This window comes from Melospiza melodia, chromosome 5 (assembly GCF_035770615.1).
Source record: "Melospiza melodia melodia isolate bMelMel2 chromosome 5, bMelMel2.pri, whole genome shotgun sequence".
Lineage (NCBI taxonomy): Eukaryota > Metazoa > Chordata > Aves > Passeriformes > Passerellidae > Melospiza > Melospiza melodia.
In genome coordinates, this window is record NC_086198.1 from 85,486,172 (window position 1) to 85,512,112 (window position 25,941).

The following is a 25,941-nucleotide window of genomic DNA, read 5'->3' on the forward strand; positions in this document are numbered from 1 at the left end:
GTGTCAGAAATATTAAAAGTGGCTATTAACTGCTCCTCCACTTCTGTTGCCACATCACTCAGAATTATGCAATGGAGTCTGCCTAGTATCTAAGTTATCAAAGTGAATAATCCATTCTAGTGTAATACAGTTTACTTCAGTACTACTTCTCAGGAAAGATGTCTGGCTGTTGCTGGCATCTGGTCCTGATGTGCTTTTGAGAAGCCTGAATAACCTCTGATTACCAGCAGTGACTCAGGGTTAAAAAAATTAGGAAAACAAAACAAAAAACTCACCAACAAAAAAGAGGGGGTGAAATTGAGCACAAAATCAAGGAACACTTCCTAGCTCTGATTTTTATACGCTGCATAAGGACAATAATACAATAATATCAGAATGTCACAAAATGTGTCAAAATTTTTTATAGTATGCCATGATAGGAACTGTACAAGCCACAAAGAATTCTACTGATGAGCAGAACAGCTAAGAGTAAACAAATTCTCCTTTAAAGTTCAGTTCAGATTTTTAAAAAACCCCATTTAGTAGCAATCAAACTGTGTTTATCTCCTTCAACTTTTAGCAAAGTAACTATAGGAGCAACAGGTATCATGTGTATGATATAGGCCACTGAGCATTTGTCAAATGTTACATCAACCCTTCCAGACTCTTTTCTGGGAGCAACACTTAATAACCCAACAGAGCATATTAGAAATTTCCTACACTGACAAACAATTACCACCTATCTTCTCTCCAGTTCAAGGGTGTCCTTCCTCCCAGAAGCTTTTCTTTAGCTGTTCCTACAGACCTTCCTGCCAGAAGTCTGCTTTGAGTTATTACAGTTTGTAATAACCTAAACAGCAAACCAATCATTGCCTAGCAAAGGCAGACAGGTCTCTGTCAACCCTAGAATTTAAGATGAAAATGTAATTTTTCTCAAATCACAAATCTGGTCTTAAAAACTAAAGAATCCACCACTCAACCATGATGATGAATTTTCTGCGAAAATGAATCTTCCTTCCCATTTCCCTTAATATTTCCCCAAACTAACTTTCCCATAGCTTGATATTTTACTTAGAAGTCATGCCACCTACTTGTTAGTTTGTCTTTGGTGTTGTATGACCATGTTTTTTTCATGGATGGTTTCCAGTAATGCAGTGGCCAGTGATTTGAGATCTGAAATGGATTGTGGTGTGGCTGGTAGGCTACATCCATGATCCTCCGACAACAACTCTTGGACTATAATGTTAAAAACAAAATGAGTTTTGGCTTCTCATGCACAGAAACGCAACACAAACATTTACTTAGCATCAAGGAACTATTCCAATTACTTAAGTGAATACATATATTTTTCTTTCAATTAAAAAACAAAGCCAAAAGATCACAACTGTAATTTCTAGCTGGCATAAGTATGATGGCTTTCCAAGTTGATTGTTATTCACAGCAATAGCCAGAACAAGTATAGGCAGACACATCTTACATTAACTTGATTCTGCTTTTGGAAAATTCTTTGTGTTCAGAAATATACAAAATAATTATTTTACAGGCCTACTAATTGGTAACAACTGGTCATTAAAACTTAAACCTCCAAAGAATATTTTATACTAGTTTTTAGAACAATTACATCTTTCAGGTTATTTAAGACTGGTGTGAAAATACAGTCACCCATGAACTCTTCCTCTGCAACACAGAGTCTGTACCTTCAAGCCAAATCAGGAAATTCACTAGTATCATTAAAACCTGTAACTAGAATCTGGCTCTGCTTCTTTACATATTTATATATGTATGCAAGTACATGGAGAAGAGGAGAAAAGAGAAGTCAAAACCAGAAAAATTAGTTTCAACTTAGCATGACACTTACTACTGATCTCATGTGTGTGTATGAATATACCTACATTTAAACAACAGGGTGGCAAGATACACTGTATGCTTCAAAGAATTTTCTCATTCGCTTTCTTTCCTAATCTTGGAATTTTCTTTGAAACAGGGAAAAGAGATTATTTTGCTCCCCATGAAGAAACATGGGACACAAAGATTTCTTGTAAAACATCTGAATGTAAAAGCTTCCAAGAATAGCAGCAGAAAACCTGACTTAGTGCCCCTCCTCCACCACCCAGTTACTTTTCATTGGAATGCGAATTGTGACTGCCATTGTTAGCAGAGCAAAGAGATGAATAAAGAAGTGATTTGTCAGGGTCTAGAGAGTAAAGAAATATTTGATAAAACTAATGGGGGAGAGAATGAATGGCAAAAGAATTAACAAAAGAAGAAGCAGTAATCCAGAGGCAAATTTTATATTGTAATGTCAACTGAGAAGAGGACAGAATTAGCACATAGTTATAAACAGAGAATAGGAAGAGAGCTTTTGGTTTGGTTGGTAAGGAAAGGGTTAGAAAATAAAGAGGTGAGATGAAAGGAATTCAGGGAGATATGCAACACCATGCTGCATTTATGCAATACCTTGCTTTGCAGAAAGGACTCCAGTCAGAGCACTGCTACTGGATCTACTATGAGCCTTTGAATTTTTTCGTCTCTCTAGTGCATTCTAGGGAAACAACAAATATCTTATTTAGAAAAACAGTAGCCAACAAATCCTGTCATTAGGAAGAAAGGCTCTGGAACTTTGGGTTTTGGTCTCAGAGCAGCTCTGCAAGGCCTACACCTTAGACCTATAATAAACTATGGGGGTGTAACTCTCTCAGATTATTATTCTCTAGCCTAAAGTCTTTGGAATGTTACAAAGACTCATGTGTCTCATCATAATCACTTTACAGCAGTCTCTCCCACCCACTCCCCCCAATGTATAGTTAAGACTTGCCTATTTTTTAATAATCAGCTGACTGCCAGTGAAGATACTGCAGTATGCTGTAGACAACATCAACTGGAAACAAAAGCAAACTTTTCCCAGCATTTCTTTAGATAGGTTTCAAAGGGAAAGTTCCAATTCTTCTATCAGAGTTTCTATAAGGCCTTTTAGAACCAAATACTGACTTTCAGCAATTAGAAGCAGAATGGTCCTGCTACAGAAGTCCAGACCTTTCAATTACAGTTCTGTGAAACCCACTCGACCACCAAGATGCTCAGTTCTCACCAATAAACTCACATTCCAAGAGACCCAAGCTGCAAGCAGGAACAGACACTGAAATGAAGTTGGTACTTTGAGGAGCTTTGCTTATGCACAAAAAACATAAGCAAAGCTGTGTTTTTGTGCATACTTTATAGTGTGCACAAACTACTTTATAGTGACCTAAATGAAGAATTCCTATCGACAATCCTAAGATTACCCTTCTCATGGCCTGACAAGCAGCCCTCCCCTCCCACTCCCCAAAATGACTTGCAGAAGGAAAGAAGAGTGCACAGCTTCTGGGAAGGGCAAAAATCAGTCCTGAAGGTTTTATGTAAAACAGCATATACTTTAACTCAGGAGAAGAAGAACAATGAAAGCTTAGTTACCATTAAGCTACATGAAGAGAGAGCACAGCCACCACAGAACAGGGAGACATGATCTTTTTGTGACACCAACATGGCTGCAGTTATTCACCACTGCATGATCTGCTATTTTTCGCCTAGCAGCTGGCTGGAAGGCTGATCATCTGCCCCCCAGCAGACTGATGGCTCCCCCACAGAACTTAAAAAACAGGTATTTCATTAATTTTTCAAAATACTCTTAACAGGAATCCCTTTGTACTACCCTCAGCTAAGAAGCCTACAAGGAAGAGTGAGCATGTAATATGTATACATGCTAATATTGTCAGAATGTCAATGGTGGACTTTTCTTTCAAGAACAAATTTGTTCTTTAAACACATTTAACATGAAAATGAAGAATAACTTCAATGAACAAAGAACTACAGTTTAAATGATACACTGAGAAGATCTTACCTTATATTTAGTAATACTAGACTTCAGAAGGTTGACTTCCTCTTGAAGTTGTTTTAATCTCTCTTGAAGATACCTGAAAAAGAAATGTAATCCTTTACTTCATGGAACCTTCAAATACTGCCTCAAGCAGTCTTCTTTACTATTTGGCATGTCCTCTCTTTGAACTAGTGAGAGTTCTTTTCCCTCTGCAGTTCTCTGAGGGATGAAATAACAAAATCTTAGTGTTCTTGACCCCATAAAACTTAAAGCAGGGAAACAAATTGCATCAGAGCAGGAGCTGCCCTTCTGTTAGATTTGTCAAGCATGCTGCACAACTATTTTGTATTGCTCGTCAGGTTTCTGGGGAAGAAAGCTAAAAGAATATATTTATGTCTAGAGGAAATAATCAGGAAGCATTTATGTGTGCCCTCTGTACTCGAAGGTGTGTGAGATGGACACATGAAGATTTGTATATATGTCAGCACAAGACTCAGCTATGCAGAACTTTTGCATTGCAATATCCATCACTTACTTGGCACTTCTCATTAGCAATCACAAAGTAGAAAATTTAACAATATAGCTGAAAAATGGTACACAGTTAAATGAAACAGCACAGTTCTTCCTATTAGAGTTTATGCACTTGGATGAGACAGTTATTTCCAAGTAGGAAAATGTCTTTTTTATGAATAAAGGGTTTATATGGTATTTTCTTTCATGTAGTACAACTGCAGCTGTATTAGGGTTTATGACAATTTAATTATTTCACAGGAAAAAACTCACATCACTGTCAGGAGAGCAGGGGGCTTAAATTCTACAGAACTCTGTAGGCCACACAAAACAGAAAAAAACCCCTGAAGTTGCAGAGAAGAAGTAATGCCTTTGGTACTACACTTTCTTGCCTAAAGCATAAGTTTTGTAAAATGGAAGCTGTCTTACAAGTTCTATTTCACTTTAAGGTAATTGTTGACATTAAGGGAGATACCTGCTATGGCTCTGTCAGTGACTCCTCCCTGTCATCCCTAACAGAGACCATAAAACACATTCTTTTCCCAAGAAACCAGCAAGAAAATCTACATGGGTGATTTCACCAGCAACTTTTGTTGGCAAATCATTCCATGCTGACAACCTCTCCCTGTGGAGAAAATTATGTCTGTAGCTGTAACTGAGGGTACTCAAAGTCCCTGTTTCCAATTCAAGATTAGTCCACTACAGCTCACTGGGAGTTTCTGAATACAGAAATTTTAATATTCTTGGTTTTGGTGCCATACAGTGATGGGAATAAAAAGGTCTTCTCTTCTTTTTCCTTGTTTAGCTTTATTTGGGAACATCACTAGCATCTCTGTAGCCAAATACAACACTGGTAATTTCCTGTAGCCTAGATTTCTCAATATTATTTAATGCTTAGTTACAGTATAAACGAAACAGGCAAAACAAATTTCCAAAATCTCTTAACTTTCATACTTGGATATATTTTCTTTAAAGTTTTGTTGTGACTGACTTCCTGATACTCCTATTAAAACAGCACACTGTTTTTCTAGGGAAACAGTAATGCACTCACCTGTTCTCCATGCAGAGAGCATCTATGTCAATGATCCTGTTTTCATGCCCTCCTAAGACATGATTCAGCTCTTGGTTCAGTCTGTCAGACTTGTCTTGGTAAACAGCGCGTTCCTCTTTCACATCCTGTAGCTCATCCAGTGCAGCCTGAAGATCATATCTCAGGGTCTCGATCTGAGAAGAAAGGAGAGCTGTATCAGTAAGAGTTTAAACAACAGCTAACATAGGACCCAGCCTGAAAACAGCAACAAGCACATGTTTGAACAGTATTGATTTTGGACAGTCAAAAGTATTTTCAAAGCTCATAACACCAGGTATTTTTCCCCAATTTCATTAACTTGGAGTTAAGTAACTTTACCAGTTAGATTAGTTTGAAAAAATTTCTAGAAAACAATAAATATATAAGAAATCTCAATCTCTACTGTAATTCTGCTCTACAAAGCAAAAGAAATCTCAATTTCTACTGTAATTCTGCTCTACAAACATATTAAGGTGGTTTTATCATATAATTTCCAGGACTCCAGGAATTAAGTCAACAAGCCTTGTCAAAAAGCCTGCAAATGGGAATTTGCACTAATCATGGGACTTGAGCAATGAGGTTCCATAAAGTAAGAACTGAAAAAGTACAAAAATAAGCAATCATGGAGGCAACAGGATGAGCTGTGCTATTAAGCAAAAGAGTGAAGTCCAGTGTGAAAGATACTCAAGGACAAAGAGCTTCAAACTTCCAAGGAGGCAAAACTGAGTGTGAGAAAAGCCTGCAGGGACAGAAGTCTCCATGCACATCCTAGAAAACATAGATAAGCCAGGAAGGACAACAGACCACCATTTAAAAGAGGCTGGGTGATGAACAGAAAGAACACAGGCTTGGTAAGAGAGTTAGCAGGGAGGATCACGCTGGAAGAAGACCAACAGCCTTTCCAGTAAGGTACAGTGGAATTGAAGGAAGACTGAAAAACTAGAAATTCCTGATCACAGAATGGCTAATTCAAGTTGGAACTGACACTGGTAGGAATAAGTGTGGGAAAAACTGATAATGCAGAGCTGCAAAATTGTCCAGAAATGTATGTATCAGTGTTAGGGAAAAAGTCTGATGCTGCATGGTAAAGAGTATTCATACAGACTTGAGGAAGGGAAATAGGTCTGATTGAGAATTCTGCAGAAGAGGAGAAGAAATAGCTTGGAGGCAGGAGGAAGAGTTCACTAACAACACTTTAACAGAAAATTTGGTTCAGAGGGTATCTTTAGGAGGTACATCAGCCACTGTACACTGTGCTGAATATTTGTAAGAGCCTTCACTAAAGGGTACCTTTTATTGACATTCATTGACAATATCCAATTGTCACAAATTGTTGCTGGACATTAAAAAAAAAAAAAAAAGGAGAATCAATAGTCTAGAGAAAAAATTCCAGAGAGATTAGGAATTCACTCTAACCACTACTTCCAGCATCAATCAGCTCCCAGCCCTTCATACAGAACAGAAATGATTTAGTTACTAGTCCAATAGCTCTGGAAAACATGACACTGTATGCCCATTTAAGCGCTACCTGCTCTCGAGCCTTCTCCAGCTGCTGAACGAGGTCCTCCCGCTCATGTGCCGCAAAGTGGCGAGCCCCAACTTCATCATCCCCCAGCCTCTGCTTTGCTATGGTCATTCGAAGGAGCTGCCAGGACAAAAACAGAATCTGGTAAGCAAGAAAACATAGGCTGCAGCCACAGAGTATATCTGTATTAGAAAGAGTAAAGCTGCCAGCTTTGGATTTCAGCTCTTCCTGGCCAAACAGCTGCTGTTATTTAAATCAGAGGGAGGCTTCTGAACTGAGGGTCAAATCCAGTTTTTAGTGAAAAAATCCAGTTGAACAGTCAAAGCATCCACAGGAATTCAATCGGACCCCGCAACAACAGTCACCAGAGTTTACAAATTATGAAGGACCAAGAATGTGGTCAATGTTTTTTAGGAGTGACAGGAACTAATTCCACTCAGACTAGAACTAGAGAATTATGAGAAAGCCTCTTAGTAAATATGTACATATTAAAATTCTCTGCAGCAGAGAAGTCTTTCCAGTTAATAAAAAGGAACAAAGTGGCTTGTCCAGCTTCATTTTACTGACACTACTTAAAACCCCTCCTGTGCTACATCACTGCAGAATCTGTATTAACAGCTGCTAATACATTCGCTTATGCATTATTTTTTAGTCAACTCACAAAAGCTAATTCATGTCAAAAGCAAAAAAATGGGCCAACAACAAAGAGACTTGGCCAAAATGCTCAGGCAGCTAATGAACTTCTGAGCTTGTGACTGCTGAAAACAGTCTGACTTGAATTAATACACATTTACATTCAATATCCAAAGCAAAAAGCAACGACCTTTCAAGGACCATGGAGTATTAAATACCAATCTACACGGCATTCAGCATTTACAGTTGTTTATACTCAGTACAACTAGGCCTCATCTTTAGGAGCTCCACAGAGACCAGGGAAACCCACCACAATAACCAGTCTGACTTTCCCTGTATCTTTGACTGCACCAAGGAATTAATGCACACCATTATATTGCAGAGTTAGGAAAAAAAAAATCAATCTTCTGAAGTAGAAGATTGTACATTAAAATCTATCTTTGGTATTTATGGGATGCCAGTCACCATAGCTACAATGTGCCAATTAAAATCCTGCTGATGCAAGACAGACTACCAAAATCATCCTCCCTGCTTATTTCAGCTCCAGTTCAGTGCGAGTCACTGAAGCTAGTACAATGTGTGCTGATAAGAAGTTCATTTGTTCAGAGGAAGTTGTGGCTGCAAAGTAACTGGTTTTGGCAAACTATGTTTCACTATCCCCACAGGTGAAGTGCAAACTCCTGCACAGATAGTAAGGCTGAGTGGATACTAAGAGATATAACTCCTATTAATTTCTTTATCAAAACAAGTCAAAAAGGCAACTAGCAAACCCTAGAATGGCTTCATAGCTATTGGATTTTTTTAAAAGCTAAAGTGCTGATGAACAAAAGGTGTGGTCATGTTATGTCATTTAATTCAGATAAATTAATTTAATTTCTAGAATTTCTCTCTGGTGATAAAGACCACAAAAAGCAAATGTAATAACATTTTGAGGTTTCAATCTTGTTCAAAAAACCTGGAAACGAAAAGAGGAATCACACTTTATTAATGTCTCCAAAGCCTGCAGCAGAGCAAAACTTCTGCCTAACACTTGGCACCAGGCTGGGAACTGGACCAAAGCTGTCACTCATGCACTATGATCAACTCTCCTCCAGCCCAGGAGGGGGTGAGGCATAAAATAAAACTGCAAGCAATTAGAACCTGCAAGGTCAAACACACTATCAATAAAAGGAGAACTCTATTTACTACCAATTTTGAGGCAAAAAAAACCAAAACCATGAAGTCTTATAAAAAGAATGCTTCAAAATTCCAAACCGATCCCGTAAAAGCAGCATTATTAACATACACAAAATACAGTAAAATATCAATCCATAAAACAACAGAGTGCTTCTTCCAGACAGTTGGCCAATCAGAGAGTTGACAGGGCAGAACAGGCCAAGTCGTTTAATTCTGCATTGCGAATGTCTCATGAGGCAGCACCACCTGCTATAAAATTCTTCCCTGAAAATGCTGTGACCCAAAGAGACACTGTTATGCCAGAGGTTTAAGGGTTTATTTTATATATTAATGCTTTGTTATAAACTTTATACACCTGCCCTCTAGCTGCTAGTATTTTTGTTTCTGTCATTCAGAAATCACTGAGGAAAAGACCACTCAACTTCATTTAGGTTAACACTACCCCTCAGGATTCAGCAAACAGTATTCACAGCTGAACAGATTTAAATTAATGGCACCTTCCCAGAGAAAACTCCTGTTTGTCAAGAACCTATAAATTCTTAACTAAAACAGTCCACTGCTGCAAGCACTGTCTTTTTATTTTAATATCACAGCTTCTTTTTGCATCACTTTCAGCTACAATAATTACTTACAAAATAGCAACACTATATCAGCCCCACAATGCCTAAAAACAGCATCACTGGGATAGGTGCTGTGCAGGGTAGGAGTCCATAAACAATGCCTGCACCAAAGCTGGACACTCCTGATTATCAATAAAACATGCAGAAAGAAAAGGGAAACAAGCACAACCAATTCTCCATGGAAGGCAGAAACCATTGTGTTTAGCCACAGTCACAGCAATTGTCTTCACCACGTTATCTTACAAAATCTTAAAATGTGGACCAGAACTTGCAAATGTGCTACCTGAAGTCCCAGTTGTGCCCAAACACACCCACCCCATTTAACACTTCTCCCTGTTGCTGCATGAAGGATTGTCTGCCTGGCAATAAGGAGCTGACAGTAACACCGCAGCCACTGTTCCCAAGCACCTTGCTCTCGCTCAGCATTGCTCCTGGCAGCTTACAACAGCAATTCTTTGCGTGGGTAGGCATTCAGGTAAAGGCAACTGAGTCATCTTGTCTTGCAGAAGTCTCCAGTTTCTCTTAAGCTTTCCATTTTTACCCCTTCACATGAGAGAATGAAATATTTTAACTATTTCCTTATATGTTTTAATAATTGTTTCCAAGCATTGCTGCCAAAGCATTAGGAAGCAAAAAGATTTACAAATAACTACCATAAAGATAGAAGAGTTTTCATGTGTCAGAACTTGTGAGATTTGATCAATCATAAAAATAAATAGCCTTAGATATCTGTCACTAGAATGCTGCAGTCTAACTATTGCTGTATTTTTCAAACTGCAGCAACAAATCCTTCCAGAGACTGTCTGAACAAGTTTTATTATATGTGCCAACAAAATTCTACTTGAAATGAGAGGAAAAAATTATTCCAGTTAAACCAAATGCAAGTAATTTGTTATTGCCTGATGACGTGTTTAACACGATTTCAACAAGTAAAAGATCTCCGGCTCAAGGTTTTCCAGCTAATCCAAGTGACTGTATCCTACTTGTAGGAAACATTAAAGTGGTGAAAAACAAGCCAAGCCATCAAAACATTTCTTTATCAATAGAACTAATGTGTGATATTTAAAGAGGGTTTTTTTTTCTTTTTTAGCCCTGCAAAGCTCTTGCCATTCAGTGACAAAGCCTGCATGAGTCACCCCTGCTCAGACACAGGCAGAATTGTTCATCCATAAGCAGCTTCACTTGCTGCAAAAGCAGCTGTTTGTTCATCTCTTGCCAGAAGTAAGGCTGACGTAGACCAGCTGGGCAGGATGCCCTCCCTCACTTTGGAAAAAGCAGTGAGAAGAATGCAGGGGAAAAAATGTAAGAACAAGCAAATTATTATGTTTTTTTTTTGTTGTTGTTTTTGTATATACCATGCATTATCTGGACTCCAGTGCCTGAGGTAGCCCAGCTGCCAGTACAGAAGAACTGATGAGCAGAAGAGAATGGCTTTGTGAACAAGCCTAGAATTTTATCACTGAAGCTTGTAGGGAGAGAAATCTGACACAGGAGGAGAGTGTTAAATCCCTCAGAGAGATGGCAATGCTTTTTTAGGCACTTTGAAAACCAGCAACCTGACACTAAAATAAGCTCTATTTCTCATTTACTCGGAGAGTGAAGAATGTGCTCCAAAAATGAAAATCCCAGTCTAAATTAATCTGAGTCTGATGCAGCTCTTTCCTCCCACTCTGTATTTAGTGATGCACTATTTTGTGCCTTTCAGAGAAAGGCACACTGGGCAGAATAACCCCTTTTGTACTTTTCCATTCATTTTGAGGATCATGAATTTAAATTCAAGCTGAGAATACAGATGTCACGAAGATAACTAGCTAATACCATGTTAACCCACAAAGGTGAATCTAAACAGCGCCAGTTCAGGCACACAGAAGGAGGCTCTGTGTTACCAAGATCATATATTGTCACAAGGAACTACAAGAGGTACATAACCTTGATATTTAAATGTGTTGCAGTTTTCCTACCTTTGTTTTCTGTTTGTACTTACAAACCCTTGCTATCTGTTCAGGACTGGCTTGGGAAAGGCTGTGGGGCATAATATTGGTACTGGAGAACTGAAAGGCACTGACTTCTAAAACAGTAACATGCAAATGAAAATAAACAGTCAGAAATCTGGTCTTTGAAGAGTTGAGCAAGTTTTGCTGACTGCTATGCATACTACAAAATGAGGTTTCACTTGAACCTTTCCCAGCTCTATGAAGACCTTGAAGGGAGGTCTTTGTGACAAACAGTGAAAAAACTTGCATTATCACAATATACTTATGTTTAAAAGAAAATATATAAAATAAACTTAAATGGGGAAAAACAAATCCCATCTGAATAATTAAAAGCCGTCATTTTTATTTAAATTTTAAAATGCCATAATTTTAAAATGGTAGTTGAGGGAGGGAAGCTATCATTATTTGTTTCAATTTTTTACTTTGTTAACCACCTTGACTCTCCAATTCAACTTCTCACTAGTTTGATCTCTGAATGTACTTTTGCATAAAGCTCCAGCTGTGAATGTTACACACATTTGGCTTGACTTTAAATATTTCAATTAATGGAGACAACAGGAGTTTGATTAATACCAAATGGCAGATTTTGAGCAATGTTCCATATAACTTGCTAAATTTAGCAATGAAATAAATTGGTTATGTAAGGGTAATGGGATGAGGGCTTAATAGAAAGCTCACTATACATGTTTCTGATCAACTACTCCAGATTTTTTTAAGAGAAAAATTATGCTCCTTTGTCATCTACTAAAATTTTGCAGTTCAGTACAAAAACCTGGAAATTACCACAGGTAGAACACATGCTTATCTGTACTTATTTGTAAGAGGAAAGACCAATAATAAAATACAGGTTTTTTTTTTTTCCAAAAAAGAAAGGAACATAGAAAGCATTAAAGCAAGGCTAAATACAAAACACATTGTGTTAAGGACAACAGAGCAAAAGCAACATACAAAAATACATAGTAAGATGCACTCACTGGTATCCTTTACAGCTTCTGTAGTTACACTGATCTAAGCTTTCTTGTATTATAAAAGTATTCTAGAAGTTCTGTAAGCCATTATTTTATTTGTTTTCCTAAGAAGTAAATGCAAAACTCTAGCCCAGTTAACACATTCCATGCCATTTACTGGCAGTTTGTAATACCTTATTGTCCCCTTGTACTTCTCCCAGTCTCTGCTGAAGCTCTCCAATCTCTTCTCCAAGATGTTTATTTCGATCTTGAGCCTCACTCAACAGTTGAGCAAGATTTGCCTAGAAAAGGAATAAACATCAGTCAGAAGTCAGTGTCTGTGGAGAGAAGTGTAAGTAGTGCTTGAAAAGAAAGCCTTGAATTACTCCTTATCTGCCAACAATCTTTACTTTTATTGTTGGTGGTACCCAGACTTCATGCTTCATTAGAGAGATAACAAGAAAAGTCACCTGGGTTCCTTTATCTTTCTATATAGCAGAAAATACATACAGCATGAGTGCATACAGACTCCCAGAACAGCACACAAACCCCAAATGAGACAAAGTGAAAACCTCTATGCTGGTTCCAGTATCGTGGCTGGTGGGAAGAATTAAATTCAGAATACTGTGACAATATTTATACAAAGCTGCCAAAATAATAGTTTTAAACTTGCATATAATTAGACAAAAGGCACAGCTGAGAAAGAATTATGATACAATGAAAGTCCTTAATAGCATCTAGAGCAGATTTCCAGCCAGTAAAGAGGCTGTCAGCCAAAGTCCCTGACCCTGTATGGAGCTATACCATGGATACCTACTACTGCAAAACTTCAAATATGACCTGATTTTTGTTGTTAGGTACCACCTAGATTCTGGAAAAAGAGAGGTGAAAGCTGGAGTTTAAAACCCAACCACTGCTCCCCAACCAATAATCCAAGTTAAAAGCAGTCATTCACATTAACCTACTAAGTTAGCAGGGCAAGCTGTCTGGTTTATGATCTTACAATTTAATTACAGCAGTTTGATCACTAACCAAAAAATAAATGCAATCTGCTCTTTTCCTATATATGCTACCTGAAAATGAGCAAATAGTACAGGTAAATTTATTCCATTTTTACCCTAAAAACGTCTCATAAATACACAAACATTGACTCAACACAGGAAAAGCCTACCAGTGACAGCTTTTCTAAGAGAGTTAGAATCATAGTGGCTAAGGTGCAACATTTCAAGACATTGCCTATGGACAGCTCGGTGTGTCATCCATTGCCAAATAGCTCAAGAATATGAAAAGAAATTTAAAAAGAATTTTGGATCTTCTAAGTATGACTTAGTAAAGCCTCATGTATCAGTCAGTATCTCTGAGCCACCCTTACACATACTCCCTGCATGTGAGGCCAATGCATTAACTGTAATTCATCAAGTGACTGTTCCTAGCTCTCTTTTGGTATTTTAGGTTTAGTTTTAGATTCCCTACCTGCTGTGCTTTTCTTTCAACTCCCCCATTTTTTTTTATTCTGACATCTCTCTTTTTCAATCTGAGTCTTTTACCCAGTGATTCTACTACCACTTGAGTCTCATAGGATGTTTTCATGAATTTTATCTTCACAACTCATACACTGTCAAATCAACAAGGTACCTGATAGCCATTACTGCAATCCTGCTCCTTGTTCACTAACAACTGCTATTTCTACATATCCTGCTTTACATTTAAGAGAACTATTAAGAAGAATGTATGAATGTGAATAGTAAGGAACATAGCTGTACATTCATAGAACCATTTGCAGGATTAGACTATTAAGGTACCATCAAGTAGAACTTTTGTATATTACTACTGAAGAAGATAACTCCAAATTCCAATTGGTCTAAATTAGTAATAGCTTCAAACTTTTAAACAGAAAAAATAACTCAAGAAACTGACAACATCCTACCTGATGAACAAGAAGCCTAAAGTCACTGCTACTTTTAGCTTCTGTACTTCTGATGCTTTGAGACCAAAAGTTCAGAAGAAAGTTCAGAAGAAAGTAAAATTTCACACCATTTTGGAAGAAATTAAAGCATTTTTTAACTACTAACAAACCTCGGGACTGCAATAAATAATTTGGGGAAAGAGTGTAATAGCAAAAGAACCCCTATAAATAGCCAATTTATAGCCAATACAGGACTAAAATTAAGCTCCTTCTAATTTTATTTTCAAGACAACAACCATTCAAGCAACACAAAAGATTCCTCATGTATGCTTTGGTGGACAGATCTTTTTCCTACCTCTTAAACAAACAGCATAATAGTCATTCACAGGATGAATGAATCAAGGAGCTTCAGAACACATTCAATCAATGGTTTTGAAAAGTACTTCTTAATGGCCGTTTAAAAGAAAGAAAACAAAGAACCCATGTTTGCAGGAAATTGTATTTAAACTGAAGTATCTATGGCTACTGCTTAGATGCAATTTTTTATTTTTTTAAAGAAAGTTGACTTTCAATAAAGCCTGCATTAGTAAAAAGGAATATGATTTGCACAAACCTCTCTGAAATACCTCTATTTATAAAGCTCCTTTTTATGATGAATTGGCACAACTCTTAACACTGCAATAGCACATGTAATTTCAGCACCTGGAAAGAACTCAATCTCACTAATCAGTGTTTACAACTGCAACACCAGGATTTCAGCAGTCTGTAGTTAAAACCTGGCTCACAGTAACGGCAGGAAAGGCATTACCATGCCTATACTAAATCTTCCTGCTCAGATTTACTTCCTTTAAAACCATTTCTCTGGGGTTGCAATTCTATGCTGAATTTTATTTGTCAGCCATATAAAGGACTTAACGTGACAAAAACCTTTATACTCACGACAGAGGTTTTGGAAGAAACTTGAAACAAAGACTTTTAGACACCAAAATAAACCAGCTTTTTTTGACCATGCCAAGAGCATTACAATGAGCTAAGTATAGATTTGCTCCCTCCTGCAAGCCTTGTATTGTACTTCTATTAAACTGAAACAACCAAGCTATGTCACAGAAGTAGTCTCCAGCAATTACTCATTTCCCTGGCTAAGGGGTTCCATACAATGTATAATTTAGACTGTTACGAGTTTCAAAGGTTTTGGCAAGACCTTATTAAAGCTCTTGGTTAAATATGGATAGATGGAGAAACATTTAATTTTTCAAAGTGCTCTATTAGGCTTAAGAACAGCCAGCCAAGAGGATATATTGATAGATACCTGGACTTGGTACCATTTCTTTGGCATAAATAGAAAAACATACCATATGCTTGAAAGATGATAAAACTAACAATGGAGGACTGCCTTAGTGTACCTGCAAGCACGTATTTTTTGAGGAAAGTGGAGAAATTTAAGCAAAGGCGATGGCAATTCATTTTTCCATTTGGCAATTTCTTTTCAATATTCATAGAACAAACACATAATTCACTCAGAAATCCAAGATTAGTTACTTCAACAGACAATAAAATTAATATCATTTACCCATGTAACAGAGAACAACTCCCTGTAAATTAGCCAAATTCAACTTCTCTAAAGTCAATTTCTTCAAGAGTTTCTTTTGATTTTAGGTGAAATCTTTAAAAGACTCCTGAAACTGTGAAAGACTGTACTTCTTTCACTCACACTACATAAAACTAACTCTAAAGTACTGATGAAGAGAGGTTTCTGAGGCATGAATAAAGAAGGGAAAGATGCAGAGGTATCTTTCTGCTGCCTCATTTTGTCTTCCCTCTGCAGGAGTGGAAACTGTTTCTCCTACCCTCTTCTCAATGCAGCTGTTTCTAATACAAAATAACAAGTATTGCTTCAGCCCCCTCTCTGTAGCTGGCCAGTATCAGACAAGCTTCCAGAGCTCCAGCCACATTCCATTTCTGGCAGGTTCTCTGGAGCCTCTGCAGCACAACAAGCTATTGGTTTTATAAGCATCTGTTATGGGAAGCTTGCATGTATCACAGACTCAAAGAATAGCTGGAAGGGATTCATATTGATAAAGATCAGCAAATCCAACTGCCTGTACCTCACAGGACTGCCCCAGAAGGAAGGCACATCCTTTGAGTGTTGGCCAGATGCTGCCTGAACTCTGGCAGGCTGGTGCTGTGGCCACTTCCCAGAGAAACCTGTTCAAGTGCCCAACCACCTTCTCAGTGGAGCATGATGTGAGCACTGTCTAAATTCCCACTGCAGTGCTAATAATACATTGTCCCCATATTCCTTTTCCTCTGACCAAATGCATATGCAACCACAGCCAACAACCCCATCAGAAGCTAAGAAAAAAGGAGAATAAGATGGCTCTGAGAGTGCCAAGTGGGAAGCATGTGCCTTTATTACATAAAGAAAAAAAAAAAGCATGATAGATCAGAACAGACCAGAAAGTCAATGCTTCAGTGGGATGGGGCTACAGACCTCCTCATTTTCGACTTAGGCTTTGTTAAAATTTGCAAGAACATTTTTTGGGGACACAAGGTGGAAAAGAACTTTAGCTACAGATGAGGGTCAAAAAATACTGACAAAAATGTCTAGAAACACTTATTAACATAAGCCAGTAAATACCTGTCAGGCAGCAACTGACCTCTGCTCACTAGTGACCAATGGCCTGATGAGAAAACATGTAACTCCAAATAGTCATCCCTGACATTATGCACTGCACTGGAGTTTGGCTCCTTTAATCATTTGGCAAATCTAGCTACACATACACACAGAGTTAGTTTTCTTCACTGCACTTTAAAAATGATGGATAGTAACACTCTTTAATACAGCTCTCAATTCTTTTGCACATAAATCTTATCCAACACTTAAAAAAGGGAATAAAAAAAAAATTAACTTTTTGCCTTTAGGGTACTCCCTGAAAAAGTAATATGGGAAGGGGGAAGAGGGGGAAATTTCCAACATACCTTTACAGTTTAGAAGTATTTAAATGCAAACATTCCTATTCTGCAATTTACAGTCTTTTACGTTTGTTCCTGCCACACCCGCAAACAAAGAAGAACACTGAATTATAGGTCTGACAGAAAAAGTTTTGACGAAACATTCAGCACACTTGATGGGTGTGACTGATCACAAATTTAAGTGCAGTTTCTCCTCCAATGAATTAATCTGATTGCAATAGCTGAATTAATACAGAAAAACCTGTTTTAATTACCAACTACCACTGTTCACTCCAAGATATGGGAACTGATGACTGCCCTTAGCACTAGCTTCCTTGCAATAAAATCCCAAAATTATTGTATTTTTCTCTTTAAGATGAAAAACTAGAGAAGACTTTTAAAATTACAGATCCTGGGTATACAAACCAGAATACACTTAATATGGGTCATATTTTCATGCTGAAAAACAACATCAAAAATCAAAGCCTTGTCAAGCAGTCACTTAACATAGAATATGAGAAGAAAATCCTCTCCTAAATATTTTGAACTTCTGAAGGTATCCTAAACTTTGAGATAATGCATAAAAATAATCAAAATCCCTTAAACATTTGGGTGTTGTAATTAATTGACAGAATATTTGTTGAGAGTACTCAGGTTCAGAGGTGTGCAGAAGTGTCTCTCTATTCCATTAAGGTAAGACACAGCAACCAGAGAAGTTGTTGTACACATCAGGCCTGAGGGACTACCACATCTATTAGAATGAGCATTTCTTCTCTCCTAGACTTCACTGGTGGCCTTGGCAGCATTGGGTTAATGGCTGGACTCGATCATCTTAGAGATCTCTTGCAATCTAAATGATTCTATAATTCTGTGTTAGTGCAAAACCTATTTGTTGAAGAAACAAAAGTGTCACTTCACAAAGCATGACTCCTAGTGTGGCTGACAAGTTCTAGGTTTTACATACTACTACCTGCCCTGACCAATGGAATAGAATATCTCAGAGTCCAGAAACAAAAATCTATCAACTGGCTATGCTCTTGGAGCTGGCACATTTTGAAATCCATGGGAATATTGTTTTCTGTGTGTTGCAAGGACAAACAATGTCACTGTTTTCCAACTGCTACCTCATGCTACGGGAGTCAAACACATGCACCTACAAACCAAAGCAAAGTGCATCGGTCCACATTTGGCACATGCATAATGTTTTTCATCTTCAAGCACCTTGTAGAGAGGAAGAAATCACATTAATCTTCACAGCACCACTGTGAGATAAATACAAAATTATTCCTTACCCTGTAGTGTATTTTATCCCCAGATTTTATCTCATAGGACTCTGAACGCAGTGTTTGCACCTTAACACAAGGCTACCAAAACTTAGTGAATTCATTAATTTACAAGAAATAGCCACATTAGCCATTATTTATGATCATGTCATGAACAGTCATAAGGTAATCCCTGAAGTTTGTTTCAGAAGTGAATTGTGATAGCTGAGTACATTGAGCTAGAAGCCAGAAGTGAAATGGATCAAAATGGGTCCATTTGTGGTATGTCACAGCATAATCCTGTCTGGAACCTCTGCTCTTTCTGATGTTATGCCTGCCCAAAAATGTCATGCCCACGGACACATTCATTAGCAGGAGACAAGCTGTCTGGCCAACATCTCAGTGAGTGGGTACCATGCTGCTGTGATACCAAGGGCCCTTGAAGCAGTCAGAATGTTGGTTTGAATGAATCACCTTGGGATATCCATGGATAACTGTAACAGCATTAAGAGCTGTGACCTTCAGGTTCTCTGGGGGGCCTTTTTGGCTGGTAGGAAGATTAACCATCAAGCTGTGTTCTGTACCAGGAATACATCACCCTTACATTACGGGACTCGGTATTAGGAGCCTCAAATATGGTTATCTATGACCATGGGATCCTCTCTAAGGCTCAGCAGCTGCTTGGGAGACACAGGATCCACTTGACTACATGAGACAAAAGTACCTTTGCCAGTAGGCTGGAGAGCTTTACTCTCGAAATTATGTGGGAGGGAATAAGGAAGCTTAGGATAGGGTGGGCAAGGCAAGAGACCGGGATAATGGGAAGAGAAAGGACTTAGCAACTCACAAAGCAACTGAGCTGAAGTGCAATTCCTTTGACCACAGGCATGTACAGAAGGAGACTACCATAGAACAAACCTGTAGGAAAGCTCTAAGACTGTACCACAGAACCAGCACACTCTGATGCCCCTCCAAGGTCTCTAACACATGCAGCAGGGGGAATAAAGAAGAGGAGTTTGAACACCGTGTGCAGTTACAAGGTTACAGACTCTGGGATCATGGAGAATCAGTGGGATAGCTCACACAACTGGAGTGCTGTAATGAAGGGATCCAGGCTCCTTAGAAAGGACAGCAAGAAGGTGAGGAAGGGTCTTGCCCCCTCACCCTTTTTTCTGTGAGAGTGCTCAAACACTGGAACAGATTGCCCAGAGAGGCTGTGGAGTCACAGAGAATCAAAACCACACTGAAAATGGGCAACCTGCTCTAGGTGGTCGTGTTTGAGCAAGAAGATTGGACTGGTTGACCTCAAGAGCTGTCTTCCCACTTTAACTCTTCTGTGGTCTTGCGGCGTTCAGTTCCATTGAATTTGATTCCTTATATACTTAAAATATACACTAAGACCTCCCCAGTGACATATGCATTGCAACTTTACTCTTGACACACAGCCCCAGTGCAAACCCACTATATCCAACTGAGTGATCTCACTGAGACCAAATTAAGGAAAGCATATTTAGGACTGTGACCCCACACAGTTGTTTTCCTAACCATGCATTTTGCTTTATCTTTGTTTATTCAAAGGATCTCATTTGTATCAAAAGAACTTCCATTTCATATAGAAGGTTGAAGGATTCACTGATTTGTTATTTTAATGGCAAAGCTTCTCCCAAACTGAAGCTATACTGAAAATTTAAGCAATGTAGTTGAAAATAACAAGCAGTATATACTAAGCTATAAATCCAATCTACATTTTTTTCTTTAAGCTGTAAAAAGAGTGCAGCAAGACTGGCCAACAGATACCTAGTAAATTTCCATTAAAATGTCCTGTATCACAGATAATGCATATAAATACATACCACTGCAGAACTGCAGAATGGTAGAATTTCTATTTATATAGGATGCTCAGCAGATGCTATGTATACAGAGAAATATTTTAACATGTCTTTCAAAACGGGGAGTGTTCACCATCGTGCTGGCTTCAGCTGGAGTAGAGTTAATTTTCTTCACAGTGGCTGATATGGGGCTATGCTTTAGATTTGAGCTGAACATAGGGCCGATAATATGGAGATGCTTTTGTTCTTGGTGAGCAGGATTTACACAGAGCCGAGGCCTTTTCTGCTTTTTGTACTGCTGTGCTGGCAAGGAAGCTGGGGGTACATGGGAGGTTGGGAGGAGACACAGCCAGGACAGGTGACCCAAACCGACCCGAGGGACCATGGCCAGACCACGGGACATCACGCTCAGCGTATAAAGTGGGGGGAAGAAAGAGGAAAGGGGATGGAGGGGGGTGTTTGGCGTGATGGCATTTGTCTTCCCAAGTATTCATTATGCTTGAAAGGGCCCCGCTCTCCCAGGGATGGGTGAACACCATGCCTGCCCATGGAAGTCATGAAAGAATTCCTTGTTTTGTTTTGCTTTGCTTGTGTTAGCAGCTTTTAGCTTTTCCTATAAAACTGTCTTTATCTTGACCCACAAGTTCTGTAGCTTTTACCCTTCTGAGTCTCTTCTTGATCACCCTGGTGAGGCTGCATGGGCCTTGACTGCTGGCTGGGATTAAACCATTACAAACATGTCTAAACTAATTTTAACATAAAACACACTCTTCCTAATTAGTACTGTCCTGAAACATTTCACCCCTCTGTTACTTATCCAAAAATTACTCTACACCTGACACCATAAGACATTATAAAACTACCTTCAACCACATAGGCATGAGGGGCCAGGAAAATACTGACAGCTCTCAAGCTGTGAACAACTAATGGTGAAACATCTACAGTAGAAATAGAGATTTCCCTAGCACTGTTTCTCATTTTCTGCTTCTGCTGGTTGGCAGAATGTGACACACACAGAGCAATCCTTGGATAGAATCATCATAGTATCATAGAATTGTTTCATTTGGAATAGATCCGAGATGCAAACACAGCTTTGAGCAGGAAAACACTACAGAGCACTGCATGTTAAGATACCTTTAAATAACAATTTTACAAAACCAGATTTTGAGTTAGCTGCTTGCTGACAGAAAATGCCTGGTTACATGATATTTCCATAAAAACCATGAAAATTCTGTGCTGGAAAACAGGATGAGAAGGCATGGTGGAAAACAAAACATTTTAAACAGTCACCAAACATAATCAATAACAAAGGGGGAAATGAAGATAAGGAGAAGACAGTAGCAATTCCAACCCACCTATTACATTTAAGGTTCTAGACTGGAATTTCAATAATAAGCAGTAATTTCTCAGTTGTGGCAAACCAATGCAACAGATAGCAAACTGTTAAGTATATAGTGTTTTCATCTTATTTCTGACCATGAAAACAGTATGCACTTTTGTGTTGTGTGGAATTCATTGGAGGATCAGGGTCTCCTTTCATAAAGTGACTGAGGTCACAAACTTCTCCCAGCAGGCTTCTAGGGTTCCAGGAAAAAAGGGAATGGAAGAAGTACAAAAGCAAGAGAGAACTTCCCTCCTTCTTAGATGAGAAAATGCTAAGAAATGTTTGTATGGTGATAATGGAAAAATATTCATAACTTTCTTTTATTATTCTCTAACGCATTTCTCAAAGCAAAACTATACTCTTCTTCAGAAAGGTTACACTAACTACTCTAGGTTATCCACCTTGTATGCCACAGACACATTTCTCAGGAAAATAAAAACTCAAGAAATACACTAACAGTCTACTACTGCACAACCCAACATGTATAATGTGCTGGGGGGAACCTATCAATGACCCAATTTTCTTTCTTTCACTGCTACCTAGCATGAATACCTAACTTCCCCAGGAAAAAAAAATGACTCCTAGGTAGACTATTAAAGGTTTTCAAGGCACTTAAGACAAATTGCCAAAACTTATCACAGCTTCTGAATTTAGACTGAATTTGGCTAGTATTTTAGAAACAAGTGTCAGTTTTATTTGTTTTGAAAGATGAATTAGAAGAGCTATGGGACGGCAAATCTCCCTTCCTACTTATCCTTCTGTAATGATCCATACACTGCTTTGTTTTTTTTCTTTCAACTGGATATTTCTCAGCAACACTCAGAATGCACAAACTTGTATCTGGTCATAAAGTTTTATTAGAATTCTGTTGAAATAACAGAATTGCAAATAAATTATGCTAAATAATGAGGAAGTTAAATGATTTTACACTGAGCCACTGACTTCTTGGCAGCTATTTGTTTAAGTGCCTGAAGGAGTAATTATATTGCCTCTGGAAGTTTAGTTTAAAGCAACCAAAACCCTAAGCCGTAAAATTTTAAGCAAATAGCAAGAACTACATGCAAACTCTCAGGGAAAGGGTTATGAGTAAAACTTCTGATCCATTAAAAGAATGCAATAACTATGTTTTAAACATAGTTAAAATACTTCCAAATCTAGCAATTACAGCAACAATTTTGTTCTTTTAGATTGTCCTCATCTCCCTGCTCCAGGCACTGAGTTTTGGGTGCCATTTTTCTCTAAAAATTAAGATAATTTTAAGATGTGACAACCAACATTCTGTAACAGGGACACACTATGTAGATATCCAGGAACAAAAATGCATGCGAGCAAGCAAAAAGTTTTTCACGGGAATAATAAAATGCAATTATCATTGTTTTACCACTTTAACTCATAGAGCCAAGTGGCCTGGGAGAATACTTAATGGAAAACAGCCCTCACAACAATAAATTAACAATTATGGAAAGCAGACAATGCATTTCCAGCTTACTTTTAAGTATGAGAAGTCCAGTCACAAATCCATTTTAGGATATGGAGGAATAAACAGAAAGGAGAACAACCTCGATATGGAGGAATAAACAGAAAGGAGAACAACCTCGAGTCTCTGTACACTGACCAATTTCAGTCTCAGGTGAACACAAAAGCAATAGCCATATATTCTATAGTTCAGGTATTTCACAGTGAAATGTGTAGACAAAAGCAGAATTTCACAATTTAAAGACTGAGCTTTTCAATATTCAGAAATGCTTGCTTTTTAACCAGATCTCTGAATTAATATCTTTATTCTTTTACGAATATATTTTTGTAGAAGATAAATAACATCAGTTGAAAATAAATTCCTACCTGTTTCCTCTTTTCAGGTGGAAGCGATGGATCCCCATCCTACAAATAAACAGACATATTTTTTTGCCAGGTTATTCCTGAAATCAGAAACTATATTAATTCTGCAAATCTAATTGAAGAACATGTATTTTAACTAAAATGTTATCAATTTTTTTAAATACTGCTGATTAATACTAGCAATACTAACTTTAACATAAAAACATTTCTAAAGTTGAAGATTTGTTTACATTTCTAGAACAGCAGTTCATTACAAATTTGTGTCGCATTAATTTTCATACTGGTACATTAAGTTGCTGTGGAATAATAATACCACAGTCAATTTTTAAATGGAATTATCACTGAAACGAATTTCCTCAGAGCATGCACTGCGTTTCTCTGTCCTATATAACAAGCACTGCCTCATCACTGCAGAACAAATGAGTAATAATACCATCGGGGCTGTGCAACTGCAGGACTACTGCAAACATTTTTACAGCAGCCATTACGGACTTCTTTCCAATTTTTTTTTGAGGTTCACCTTTGTCCCCCAGTTATACAGTCCTCATAAAGAACAACCTACAATCAGCTCCCGATACTTCTTTTTCAGGGATTGGTGTCGCTCCCGCAGCTGGTTGGCCATCAGTTTGTACTGGTCTCTTTCTTGCTGACAGGTGTCCAGCTCTTTGGAAAGGATGAGCAATGCCTCCTTCTTACTTTCAAGTTTCCTTTTGCACACCAGGTACTGCAGAAGAGAAAAAACCCATACATGTAACAAGCCATTTCTACCCAAGCCAGTACTGAATACAAGAGGCTCAAGTTCTTCTGTGAAAAGCTGGAAGATTGCACAAGATCAAAGTCTGCCACAAGTTGTCTTGACTTATAAATGACAATCATGGGGAAGATATCTCAGATAGAAAGCTTGAAATCCATCTGTAAGGCTATATGTTCACCTGACCACTAGAAATATTTATCAATTTGAGTTTCTCATTCTTTTCCTTATATGCAATAGCATGAGGAACCTTGCAATTTGCCCAGCAGCCCTAACAAGGCTGCTAGAAGGAAGAAGCATTTGCAAAACCCCTTTTCTACATGTGTTCACAATATCCAGCCCCCAGGCAGCAACCACTCATTCCTGCTTCACTTTCCACTGCCATCCTTCTCCCCACTACCAGCAGTGTACTCAGCCTCCCAGCTGGACACTGAAATGGAGCTATGTTATAGCAGAAGGGGCTGCAGGAATGAGAACCAAAATTTGCCTTGACTATGAAACAATTACAGTGAGGTGCCCTAACACCACACGTAAAGAAACTTAATTATGCTGTGACACTACAGGCACATGTTCATTTGAGGCAAAAAAATGGGAAATAGTGCAGGAATGCAAGAACACCTAAAAGGGGAGGGAAGGCAGAGATGAGCCTTCCCCTGCAGCCATCACTTCTCATGTGAAGGGGTCATGTACTAAGCAAAGCAGAATACACAAATCTTAGCTGTTCTGCATTAGTCTGATCTGCCTCATTGCCTTTCCACATTGAAAGGAAGAGTAACATGTATGTCATCCTCAATGTTACCTGTCAGAACTTTCAGGTAGCTTTTTTCATTTAACATGATGTTTGATCAGCAGATTCTTATTACCCATCACTTGTCACTGCCCATGCCAAAGTGTCTATTTCCATTTCTGATGATACTGACATATGACCTGGCTCTACTTTCTGAATGTGGTCTGCAAGAAACCAAATACCATAGCAGTCATGAAAACAATTTACAGATTCATTATATCCTCTGACAAGAATACTTTGTCATTATGGGCTCTTGCACAAAGCAACAACATCAGCACTTCCATACTGTTCAAGTCAGTGCTGCTCTTTGGGACAAAAATCATTCTTTGTATGTATTGTATGTATTCCTTGCTTGGAATTAACTTTATTAACCTCAATTTCATGTCAATGAGAAAGGAAAAAGTGAGTTGGGTATACTAGTACAGACAACCTTTTCCAAAAATGGTAAATGCTTAGTTGCAAAAAAGTGGGAAGGAAATGAGAAAAGCAATTCCAAGAAGGATTTGAACTCTCAAAAAGGACACTTCCACCTTGGATTAATTTTATTTCTGGCAATACTGAAGCTGAAATCCTGCCATAAATTTTCTGGATTATGACGCCTTGGCATCAACAAAGGCAAGTGTACCTATGTACTTATGTCCTTACTGATACCTTACACAAATGCCAAATCCCCTGATAAAGGACTGAAAGGTATGAGAAGCTAAACTTTAATATTGTCAGTAAGTGATTATAGTAAACTGCTTCAAGCTTGATAAAGTAATGCCTTCCCTTACAGTGAAATATTTGTCAATCTCTCTTCTTTATTTCCCTTTTCATCCCGTCTAAGTAGTTCTAAAGCAAGCCTTTGCTAAACTGTTTTTAAATATTAACAATCTGATAGAGTAGTTGCAAACAAAAATGAGTAAAAGCAAACCTCACAATCACT

General features: G+C 38.2%; 1 protein-coding gene across 4 annotated transcripts in view; it reads right to left on the bottom strand.

Moving 5' to 3' along the window:
- Positions 1–25,941, bottom strand: part of CCDC149 (coiled-coil domain containing 149) — a 51,552-nt gene that overhangs the window by 19,122 nt on the left and 6,489 nt on the right. For all 4 annotated transcript variants that reach the window (XM_063157733.1, XM_063157732.1, XM_063157731.1 and 1 more), the window contains exons 2-9: positions 24,041–24,202; positions 23,482–23,520; positions 12,501–12,608; positions 6,940–7,056; positions 5,394–5,566; positions 3,857–3,929; positions 2,437–2,521; positions 1,071–1,215 (exon numbers count right to left, since the gene is read on the bottom strand). In XM_063157733.1, coding sequence (XP_063013803.1) covers positions 1,071–1,215; positions 2,437–2,521; positions 3,857–3,929; positions 5,394–5,566; positions 6,940–7,056; positions 12,501–12,608; positions 23,482–23,520; positions 24,041–24,202 — 902 coding nt within the window. The remainder of the gene's footprint in view (positions 1–1,070; positions 1,216–2,436; positions 2,522–3,856; positions 3,930–5,393; positions 5,567–6,939; positions 7,057–12,500; positions 12,609–23,481; positions 23,521–24,040; positions 24,203–25,941) is intronic.